The 11,610-nt window shown below is 48.4% G+C and overlaps 1 protein-coding gene across 2 annotated transcripts in view; it reads right to left on the bottom strand.

Annotated features, from left to right (window-relative positions):
* The window catches only part of GAREM1 (GRB2 associated regulator of MAPK1 subtype 1), a 206,881-nt gene extending 196,355 nt beyond the window's left edge, over positions 1-10,526 (bottom strand). Inside the window, exon 1 of one of the 2 annotated variants that reach the window (XM_004606049.2) lies at positions 9,995-10,526. In XM_004606049.2, the coding sequence (XP_004606106.2) occupies positions 9,995-10,115 (121 nt within the window). In that variant the 5' untranslated portion in view covers positions 10,116-10,526. The remainder of the gene's footprint in view (positions 1-9,994) is intronic. The other variant, XM_004606048.2, reaches the window with a different exon arrangement.
* Between the last annotated feature and the right edge of the window lie 1,084 nt (positions 10,527-11,610).

Genomic DNA, 11,610 nt, shown 5'->3' on the forward strand with positions numbered 1-11,610 from the left:
TCCAGGCCTACACCTAGAAGTACTTAGGGTGCTTAGGAGAATCAAGTGGTGCTGGGGATTAATGAAGGCAGGGGTACGCCTTAATGCTTGTACATCTATCTCGCTGGTACTGGCCTTTGAGTTTTTTATTTTAGCCCTTGAAATTGGGGGGAGGGTGATGTGCACCCAGCACTGCTTGGGGCTTATACCTGACTCTGCACTCCGGGATCACTACTGTTGGTGCACAGGGGACTATATGGGTATCGAAGCAAGGTTGACTGCATGCAAGGCAAACACCTTACCTACTGACTATCACTGTGGTCCCCAAGCCCTTAAAATTTTTAATACCGAGTTATTTTCATTCATTTATTAAGTGTTCGCTAACTGCCTCCCTCCCATATGTCACATTTATATTTCAAATTGTGGAATAATAAAAAATAATTTTAGACACCTGTGACCTGAAATTCAAGGAAACATTTTTTTTATGAAATTGGGAGTAGAAACAGGGGTTGAGATATGGGAACATCTTAGTGTGGAAATGTCTACTCTGACAACCATCCCATAAGATTTGAAATATTTTAGCAAACATTTTATATTTTAAAAGTGTGATAAAAGTAATATAAAACTAGCAATCAAAGTTACTTTTCAGGTCGCTTGTAATACTGGTGTTCTTAAGATTGATGGCCTTGCTGAAGACAGGAAAGAGTTTCTGAGTCTTCTAGGACTACAGCTGGGTAAGTGAAAAGACAGACACCTCAGGAATCTCAAACAAAAATAAACCAGTTTACAAGCTGGCCTACAAGAACTTGCTATCTCCATAAGGCAGCCAAGTGAGCAAAAGAGACTAACAAACTCCCTCTTTAAACTATGATGGAGTCCATCAAAACCGTCAAACCAGTTTTCCTTTTACAGATAAACCCAATGTCCGTCTTTTTTTCTGACTACATGGAGATTAATTTACAACTTTTAATACAACCATGTTGGGTTGGAGAGCTGGTCCAGGGGTTAAGGTGCTTGCCTTGCATGCGGATAACCCCAGACCAGTTCCCAGCACCCCGTGGTCACAAAGCATGGCTGGGAGTGACCTGGAACATAGAGCTCCTGAGTTCTGCTGGGTATGGTCTAACCCCCACCCCCCAAAAAAAACAGCCATCTTGGGCTGGAGAGATAATACAACAGGTAGGGTGCTTGCCTTGCACATGGCCAATCAGCGTTTGATCCCTGGCATCCCATATGGTGCCCTGAGCACTGCTCAGAGTAACTCCTGAGCACAGAGCCAGGAGTAAATCCTGAGCATAGCTAGATATGGCCTAAGAAATCCACAAACCACAAAAACAAACAAACAAGGCATCTTAATTAAGAAGTGAGCACCAAAGGAGGTACGTCCAATCTTGCCTTGTTGGTCAGCGCATTCACTGCCTTCTATAGCGTGCTCTCCTGTTCTTTTCTGATAAGTTTCAGGCAGAGCCAGTTAGGAATATGTAAATAACTCAAGTACAAGGTGTATAAAAGAGCACTCGTGAGCTTTATCATACCCACCTGTGTATGGCAACTCTAGCTGCTCAGAGAGTCACCATGGTTGCAATGAAAGTAGAAAGGAAGGTAGTAAAATGAACAAAAATGCCAAAGAAGGAGAGAAATGGAGGAGGGAAACAAGAGGTCTGGAAGTAACACAGGAGCAAGGGTCAGGGGTGTTGGGCTTGTCTGTATCCGTATGCATCTAAACCACTAGACCCAACACTCCTAAAACCCCGGGACCCAAACTATGATAATTAAATCTTAAAGTATACCTGTCAAGTATTCAGGCTGAGGTGCAAGACGGAACCCTGGAGTCAGCAGTGGAGGACAGGGTCCTGGGGCAGGGAGATTGGAGGTGGGAACATTATATGCCTGAAGCCCTATTATAATGCTTGAAACTAAATTATAAACAACTTTGTAAAGTATAATGTCTGAATGAAAATTAAATTAAAAATAAAGATTCAAGTAACTCAGAAGTATTTCATCCAACTCCAGTTGTTCTGAATTAAGTTCCAAGTGTCTTTCTTAACTTCTGGCATTGGTCACTCCAGACCCAATCTTGAGTTAGTTTATAATCCTTTTCCTCTGACACTGACCTCACACCATTAAAAAGATAAATGAAAACCTGTGGATCACTAAATCAATAATCCAGAATACTCAAAAGGAGAGAGACTGAAATCTGAGAGCATTTCCCTCCCTCCTTTATCTCAACTGCAATAAAATGGACAGCAATGCGGTGAACTTCTGTTGCATAAATTACACGTTATGAAGCTTATGAAGCTTCCCCTCGGTCAGTCACTGCCTCCACTGTACCACCTGACACAGGCAGACATACTGCGATCTCCATGGATTTCACGGGTATTACTGCATCCAATGATTGCAGTAAGTAGATACAGAAGACTGTAAGCTCCATGAAGACAGAGGTTTTTCACAGATTTGTTTGGAGTTGTTGTCCCAAACACTCTTATGAGGACTTGATATATAATAGAGGCTAAATAAATATGAGCTAATGGAATAAACAAGTGAATAACCATGAGATAAATGGACAAGCACATCCTTCTTCTTTTCTTCTTTTTCTTCGTGAGAGGACTACAAATCAAGGGACTTTTGAGACCTGACAAAGATCACATGGCCACAAAACTACACAGAGGCCCCGAGGTCCCGAATCCCGTATCCTTTCAACTGTCAACCGCATCTTACCCAGGACAAATGTACCCACAATACTAACAACCCCAGGGGAAACAGAGGCTGCTACCGGGCTCTCTTCTCGGCTGCCTCCAACTCCACCCACCAGGGAGAGTGTAAACTGCTTTCACCACCTCACCTTCAGTGCTCCTTTACCCACATTACAAAGCAGAGTAAATTCTCAAGGTTAGAGTCGCATTGCACTTGGAGGGTGGTAATCTACATTTACTCTGGTGATGGACTGCAGCAATAGCACAGCGGGTAGGCTATTTGTCTTGCACGCAGCTGACCCAGGTTCAATTCCTCTGTCCCTCTCGGAGAGCCCGGTAAACTACCGAGAGTATCCGCCCGCACAGCAGAGCCTGGCAAGCTACCCGTGGCATATTCGATATGCCAAAAACAGTAACAAGTCTCACAATGGAGACGTTACTGGTGCCCACTCGAGCAAATCGATGAACAACGGGACGACAGCACTACAGTGCTATTCTAGTGATCATTTCACAACCTATAAAATACTGAGTCATGGTACTGTACACCTGAAACCAATATGTCACTTCACGTCAATGTTTTAATAAATTATGGGGCCACAGTGATAATACAGTGCGTCGGGGGTTTGACTTGCATGAGGCCTACCTGGTTCAATGCCAGGCACATCATTTGATCTTCAGAGGGACCGTGAGTGATTTCTAAGCACAGTCAGGATTAAGTCCTGAGCACAGCTGTGTGTGGTTGTTTTTGCCAGGATCAAATCCAGGACTTATATACATAAGACATATGCTGTCCCACTGAGCCAAATCCTTGAAATTTTTCTTTAAAAAAAAAAAATGGGGGTGGGGGTGTTTAAAGCAAAAATATTTGCTTTATCTTGCCCAGAACTTTCAAAATTACACCACCCCAGGCTTCAAGGCAACCAACAAAAGAATAAATATCATCATCATCATCATCATCATCCCACTGATTGCCGACTTTCTCAAGTGGTCTCAGTAACATCTCCATTCATCCTAGTCCTGAGATTATAGAAGCCTCTCTTTACTTGTCCTTCCCAAAGGTGCCGCATTGGAGGCTCTTTCAGGGTCAGGGGAATGAGACCCGAACCATCACTGTTACTGGTTTTGGCATATGAATACTCCATGGGGAGCTTATCAGGTTTTCCCATGCAGGCAGGAAAACTCTCGGTAGCTTGGCAGGTGCTCCAAGAGGAATAACTAGGCTATAAGATGTCGAAAGCTTGGTTTTATTCCGGGAGCTTGGTTTTGTAGTTCTGGATGTTGGCCGTTGATGGGATTACACAGCACTTGGGGCAGTTTCTGGATGTGACTGCCTATCTACTGGAAAACGTGGGATCTGGGTAGAAGAGGCCCAGTCCCAATCCAAGCAGGCTTGGAGGTCCCCCACACCTGGGTTCCTCTGCCGATTCCTTCATGCGTGAGGTTCGTCCAAATGTGTGGAGAGGGGCCTTGAGCATGGCTTTGGCTGGGTTCCAGAAGTCTTTGGCTGCTGGGGCTCTGCTCAGGGCGGGGAGGGAAACTCAACCCACCCCCTCTGGGGACCCCGGTGAAGACAGCCAGGCACAGGGGCAAGAGACTTTGTTGAGGAGTGACAAACTCCAGCAAAGGGTAGACTCCTTTTCTAAGTAGGGTAATTCCTAATTCTTTGTTATAAACAACCAGAAGTCTTTAAATATGAAGAAACTTGTGGTTAAAGGACATATAAAAGACTGAGTTACAAAGTGTATGCCTTTGGTAGCGACAATGAATGGAGGGGGAATTGTAGAGGGGCTGTAAAATGAAAGTCTCTGCCTTTTAATTTGTTAAAGAAAGTTTTTAGGTGACCTATAAGAGACTTTTAAGGGTAAACATGCATTACACTGTGGGCAAAAAGGATAGTAAGAGCCCTGACAGTACACTTGAGGGGGGGAAAAAAGCATAAAAATCATAGCTATTGAAGCACCTTTTTGATAAGCAAATGATTGAGAATCAAATAAAGAACCTACAAGACTTTAATATGACTATTTCAAAAAATGAATATGCCGAAAAATACATCTTTGCAACTAAACTTAGGGTGAAGTATTACCAATGAGTTAAAAAAAATGTACTTTGAGCAGTGTTTGATAGACTCTCTGAGAAGGTACAGGAGCCAAAGTGTTGAAAGAACACTGCTCTGTACCAGGGCTTCTCAACCTTTCTTGAATGTTCCTGACCTTGTTTCCTTCCGGTGCCCCTCCCCGCTACCCCTCAACTCACCCCCTCCTACTGGTTGGCCCTGAAGCTCATTCCACAGCCTCCATTTATGCTATTTTTACCTGTGGCCTCTCTGGAATATCCTGGGGGCCTATGTGGCCCCAGCTGGAAAAAAAAAACAAAACATGAAAAACCCAATGCTGCTATAGACCAAGTCTTCAGCGCTAATCCAAGACAAAATAGTAAAGAAATAAAAGGAACAATTTATTTTCTTGGTGGGAGGGCAGGGGAATGAAGGTACCACTATCCTATCTCTCCAGCTCCAAAAGAACAATTTCTTACCTATCCCGTTTTGAATAAGGATGGACTGGAGAAGGGGGAGGATTAGCATTCTCTCCTTCCTTTTATTGTCATGAAACTGGTTCTACAGCCAACATTTTCGAAGACTGGCAATCAGTTAAACTATCTGATCTGATTTGCATTTTATATACCTCAGTGGCTGGGGAGAGACTCATGTCTGAGCAGTACCTCGCTCAGAAGAATCCCTCGAGTACGTTTTGAGTCTCAAGAAAGACACATGAGGCAATGCAGAAGGGTGCACCAGTTTTGCATTCATTTTACCATTTAACGAAAGATTTTACCACTGCGGAGGTAATACTGAATGTACCTTCTACCTAGCATTTCAGGACTGACACGCATAGCAGAGAACGGGTGAGTTCTCTGCCTGCTGTGCAGTAGCCAATATTTTAAGTACGGCAAACGTATTGGGGAGTGATGTCAGCAGACACATCACATTCCCTAATCTTCTACTTCCTCCTTTCTCAGATTTCATGCAGCCTCTTACACAGTTTTCAGTAGTCTTTCGGAAAGTTAAAAGTTACCTAAATTGATGGATGTGACTGGCATTTAATTCGAAGTCTACACCATTTTCTGTTGACTTTCCAGGCCTCTGGTTCTCAGAAAGCCTGACAGTAGAGGACAAGCTTCCTCTCCCCCTGCTCCGGTTTAGTTCAATGAGATAAGAGGCCTGCAGTTCATTGAAGTCAACGAAAGGGCTCAAAGAACAGTACACATGCTATGCATTTGGGAGCAAAGATGTTTGTTCTCCAGCACCTCATGGCGCCTCAAGTGATAAGTGATACACTGGGAGTGTGTGTCCCCTGGCACTGCCAGCTGTGGGCCCCACATAAACTCCTTTGGCGGGGGACACCACCGGCTTTACTCAGAGCCCACTCCGGACTTGATGCTCAAGGACCACTCCTAGCAGCGCTCAGGAAACCAATCGCAGTGCTGGGAATTGAACCAATCCCAAAGTCAGCTTTAAGAAAAAAGCCCGAGGCCAGAGAGATAATACATGCCCTACAGGTGCCCACCGAGGTATACCCTCCCCCCCAAGCCAAAACCACAAAATAAAGCAGAAAGTCACTGAAAATCCCACCCCACCAGATATATCTGGTATATCGCTCAATTTCTCACTAAACCTCAGTTTCTCGAAATCCTTAAAATGGGGTTGCTGTCCATTTGAGAGAACATGTGCCTAGAAGCACAGCAGCACATAGTAGGCATTAAGTGATCAATATCCATGAAATTACATCCTTAGCACCACACAGTAGTCATTCAATGATCAACAGGTATGAAATTATATGCTTCAGAACCTTAAATGATTACCTAACGCTCACCAATAGTTTTCTCTTGGCATGTCAACCAGTGGTATGTTTTTCAATTCTTCCAGTCTCTTAAAACAAATGATTTGGAAAATGACTACCTTTTATGTCTAAGTATAGGGTGTGAGTATATAAAATGTACCTGCACTACTAAAACCAGCCAAAGAACAGATACAACCTAAGGACTATATAAAATGTAAGACTTCACATATGCCATTTATAAGTATGGCGGCAAGTTCTAAACATTGCTCTGAGACATAATTAAAAGTAAGTGCAGGGCTGGAGCAATAGCACAGCGGATAGGGCGTTTGCCTTGCACTCGGCCAACCTGGGTTTGATTCCCAGCATTCCATATGGTCCCCTGAGCACCACCAGGAGTAATTCCTGAGTGCAAAGCCAGAAGTAACCCCTGTGCATCACCAGGTGTGACCCAAAAAGAAAAAAAAAGGGAAAAAAAAGTGCAAACTCTACAGATGACTTTTTTTTTTTTTTTTTTGAGGAAGAGGCTGGGGAGTATGGGAAGCAGCACTCAGGAGGCCAGAATCCCTTGCAGAAATTGTCAGCCAACCAGGCCAGATCAATGCAAGGACCTGAGGATGTGTTGCTGCTCAGTGCCAGGATTACATGGGTGACACTGACAGTGCTTGGGGGCCTCCAGGCTATACCCAGGGATGCTCAAAGGACCATGTATTCCCAGGGATCAAACTGGGTCAGTTACATGCAAGGCCTGAGTGGTCCCTATGACTGGTCCCTATGGCTGATTTTTAAAGTCTACCCAAAATTCAACTGATAAATACTTCCCTTATCAAATTAATAAAATTTTTGGTTTTGTTTGGGCGGAGGTGGGGGTGTGGGTGAGAGCTAGGGCGGAGGCACCCGGAAGTGTTCAGGCCTTACTCCTTGCTCTGCACTCAGGAATAACTCCTGGCAATGTTCAGTGAACCATATGGGGTGCTGGGGACCAAACCCAGGTCCAATGTATGCAAGGCAAACACCCTACTCAACTATACTATCATTCTAGTCTGTAACACGGTAGCACTGTCATCCTGTTGTTCATCGATTTGCTAGAGAGGGCACTAGTAATGTCTCCACTGTGAGACTTGTTACTATTTTTGGCATATCGAATGCGCCACGGGTAGCTTGCCAGGCTCTGCCGTGCGGGCAGAATACTCTCGGTAGCTTGCCAGGCTCTCCAAAAGGGACGGAGGAATCGAACCAGGGTCGGCAGCGTGCAAGGCAAACGCCCTACCCACTGTGGTATCGTTCCAGCCTAGCAAAAAAATAAAAATTGTTTTTCAGATACTTAATAATATTCTCGGAGGGAGAAAAAATAGTAATAATATTCTAAAAACATGGGAAGAGTGGGACCCCCACAATTCCCCTAGTAGCTTATCACCTTCAGTCTCTATTAAGGACTTAACAAAAAGATTCACAAACAGCAAGGCAGAAATATAACAAAACCAATTCGTGTATGTACAAAAGTGGCTATTACATCAAAACTTAGAGAGGCAAAATGTAAAACAGCATCATCTCCACTCTAGGGGACTAGAGATTAAAATATAACCAACCATCCCACAGAACAAAGTGCAGTTACTACACTTGAAAAATATTTAAACAAGATGGGATTGTTGAAAAGGAAATAAGGTGTAAAGCAGTATTCTGCTGTGATCCTAAATATCAGTGCAGCATTTTTAATTCTCAGCAGTAATAGAGAAATCTACAATAAAGAGCTGGAATTACACATAGTGAACAAAATCATGCCACAAAAGGACACAGTGTTAAGACTTGCTACCCACGTACTAATTTTAAAAAGAAGTGTGGGATGAGTAGACTGCTGATTCAGATCCTTTTTATGAATGGTGGGGATACGAAAGTGGATAATAAAGCTAAAAGTTATGTCTACATCTCAAAGTCAATCTCTTCAAACTTTCCGTTGAATGAAGCTTTTGGAGGGGGTGCCACCCAAGCCCCAGTGCTCCCTGGGAAGTCCAGACATTCTGATGGAAAGTGCAGCGATGACAAAAGGTCAAAAGGGGCTCCCAATCTTCCAATGCGCAGAACTATGCACGGTGGAAGAGGAAAAGCATGAAAACGCATGCGCACAGACAACACACTAAGATCTACAGGTAATGGGTATGTAAAGTATGAAACACTTCCACACCCCCACTCAGGGCAGGAATATTTGGAGCATCACCTGCCTGCTCCCCCCACCTCAGGATTCATCTCAATGTCTAACACTACCATAGCTCATCAAGCAAAGGTAGCAAGGAAGTAAGATTTGTTTTCCTGACTCCCTGAACTTCCCTACTTGCATTCTGTCACCTCAGTGCTTCAAATGTCTAATCTACTCCCAGGAAAAAAGAAAGGAGTGAGTGGGTGGGGGTTCTTAGTTCTTCTTAGGAGGTTTACACTTCTCAAGTTACACACTCCAACAGTAACCCAAATCCTTGGGCTAGGGACTGCCATCTTCCTGGTTCAATGACCCCTTCAACTTGGCCTGTGTGGTCACAGCTCTACCTTTCTCCTGCCAGCCTGGGCTCAGGTACCTGCCAGCAGCCTCAAAGAGGACAGCCTTGTTCCTGCACACTCTGAAATCCTGCAAAGTTGACATCCACTTTAAGTTACTGGGAGAACACAAGAGAAAGAAACCAACTGGACTGCCACCTTAGGTTTACGTGTCCCAACTTTCGAACTGATTGACGGGTGCCGACGCGCTTGACACGATACACTGCGGGTGTCAAGCTGCAGAAAATAGCTGGAGGGGTATTTGGTTAGTTTCCGGTCAGTTAGAGGAAATAAAAGCATTTCATAGCTCAGGGCTCAGGTTCCCTGTCAATATAGGTTTGGGTGACTTAAGTTTATTCCAAGCTGGGAAACGCGCTCGGCTAATCATTAACCTTAAGCATACCATCACTTGGGCTCAAAACATTTTCGACACACAGTCCTAAATTACTTTCAGTTCGGTTAAACAAAACAGACAAGCTGTAATAAAAAGGTCTCTGGGAAATGCGATCCCTTTCAATGGTCACCCAGGAGCTTTTTTTCCCCTCTTAAACCGACGGCTTTTTGCAGGGGGGCGAGGGAGGGGGGTCGGAGGAGCATCCAGTAAAGGGGATGGGGTGAGGAGGGGGTGCCACCCAAAGTCCGATTATTTTCGTAAGAAAGTTGCTTAAGATAACTCTTCAGGGTTTCCCAGGTTGAGTAATTCTTGCAGGCGGGTGGGGAGGGCCTCCTCGCCTCCGAGATTACTATCTGCAGAGGTTTCCCCGCTGTTGATTTTTGTTCTTTGCGTCCTAAGCGAATGGCACTGCGAGGTTCTGATTTCCAGCGCCCCGGCCGCGGCTGGAAGCGGGGAGTGAGTGGGGAGCACTGCGGCAGTGGCCCCGGCCCACTCGAAGCCCCCTGCCCACCCGGTCCCACCCCGCCGGGCACACGCGCGCACGCCCGCGCCCGGACTGCGGGACTCACCGCTGTCCAGCCGCGCGATCTGGGGCAGCCGGTAAGTGCTGACCAGCAGGTCGAGCGGAACGGCCACGGGGCTCCACTTCACATCCTTGAGGCTGCAGCCCAGCGCGGGCGCCGGGTCCATCTTCCCCGCCTCCTTCTGCCCCTTGCGCTCCCGCCGCCGCCGCCGCCGCCGCCGCCGGCACCACCCGCGCCTGGGCTGCTGGCGCTCGCGGTCTGGGGCGCGCGGGGGGCGGCCGGGCTGGGGAGGAGGGGGCGCCGGGGTCGGAGGGGGGGAGTGCCCGCGCCCGGCTCAGCGGCGGCTGCGGGGCATCGCCGGGGCGCCCCGCGCGCCCTCACGCCCGGCCGCGGCTGCCGGCTGCGGCGGCTCGGGCTGTGCAGCTGCGGCGGCCGCCCGCTCGCCGCCTCCTCCTCTCCGCCCTCCTGCCCTCGGCCGCGCGCGCGTGAGGAGGAGCCGCGGGGCTGAGAAGCGCCATAGCAGCGCACCCGGCACTGACTAATCAACAAGGTGCGAGCAACGCCTGCGCAGCTCGGGGAGACGCCGCCCCCGCCGGCCGGCGCCGCCCCCCGGGCCCCGCGCGCCCGCCCCCGCCGCCCGGGCCCGGCCGCCGCCCGCCGGCCTCTCGCTCCCCCGTCCGACCGCTCGGGCGCCCTGCAGCCTCGCCAGCGCCTGCCGCGCCCGCCCCTCCCGGCCCCCGGCCCGCCGCCGCCGAGCGCGCCCGCCGCGGAGCCTGCCCCGGAGCCAGCCTGGGAGCCGGGGGGGGGGGGGGGGATCGCGCCTCCTCCGGGCCCCGGGCTCCCCGGGACCCGCCCCAGTGCCTGATCGCTCCCCCTCCGGAGCGGGCGAGGCGGGCGAGGCGGCCTTGGGGGTGCGCTCCTTGGCGACCCCTCGCGCCCCCTCTCCCGACTGTCCCAGGGCGACCGGCCCCGATTCCCCAGCAGGCCAAACTTGGGCTACTACTCGGTAGGTTGAGAAGGGCCAGGACTGGAAGACGCCGGTGATGGTGATGAAGGATCGAGAGGAAGGTGCACCTTCAGTGCGGCACCCCCGGGGTGTGAACGAGCGGCTGGGCTCCACGGATGAGGCCACTGAGAAGCACCGAGCCCAAGGTGCCGGTTACAGATCGCTTTTCCGTGTGCTTTTCACGTAGTCGCCCCAGGTTAAAAAGTTGGGGCCATGCACGTTTCCTAGACACAGGTACCAAGCCGTTAGGTAGGCCGTTTGGCAAGATCCCCCAGTGTGGGAATATGCCGGGCTGCAAGCCTGCACTAAAGGAGAAGTCATGCTGTTCCTCCCTCTCTTCCACTATGGGCCAGAGCTGCTCAGAGAGGTCACTGCGAGGCTTCTCTTTCTTTTGGAAAACTGACTTTGAGGCCTAAGAGATGGTGCAGAGGGTAAAGCACGGGAGCCTCGCATGCGCTCTTGGACATCCCCACCCTCCCTCCTCCCCTCCAAAGAAAACTCCTGACTTCTGGGTGCTAATCTTGCGGGGGGGGGGGGTCGTATTTTACTTTAACAAAGGTGAGTAGTTACCAGGTGGCATATCAACCTGTAATCTTTCAACACAGAATGAGCGTTGGGTAATGCAGAATAAACTTCCCCAACCCAAGGAGGTTTG

Source organism: Sorex araneus, chromosome 2 (genome assembly GCF_027595985.1).
Source record: "Sorex araneus isolate mSorAra2 chromosome 2, mSorAra2.pri, whole genome shotgun sequence".
In the NCBI taxonomy this organism is placed as follows: domain Eukaryota; kingdom Metazoa; phylum Chordata; class Mammalia; order Eulipotyphla; family Soricidae; genus Sorex; species Sorex araneus.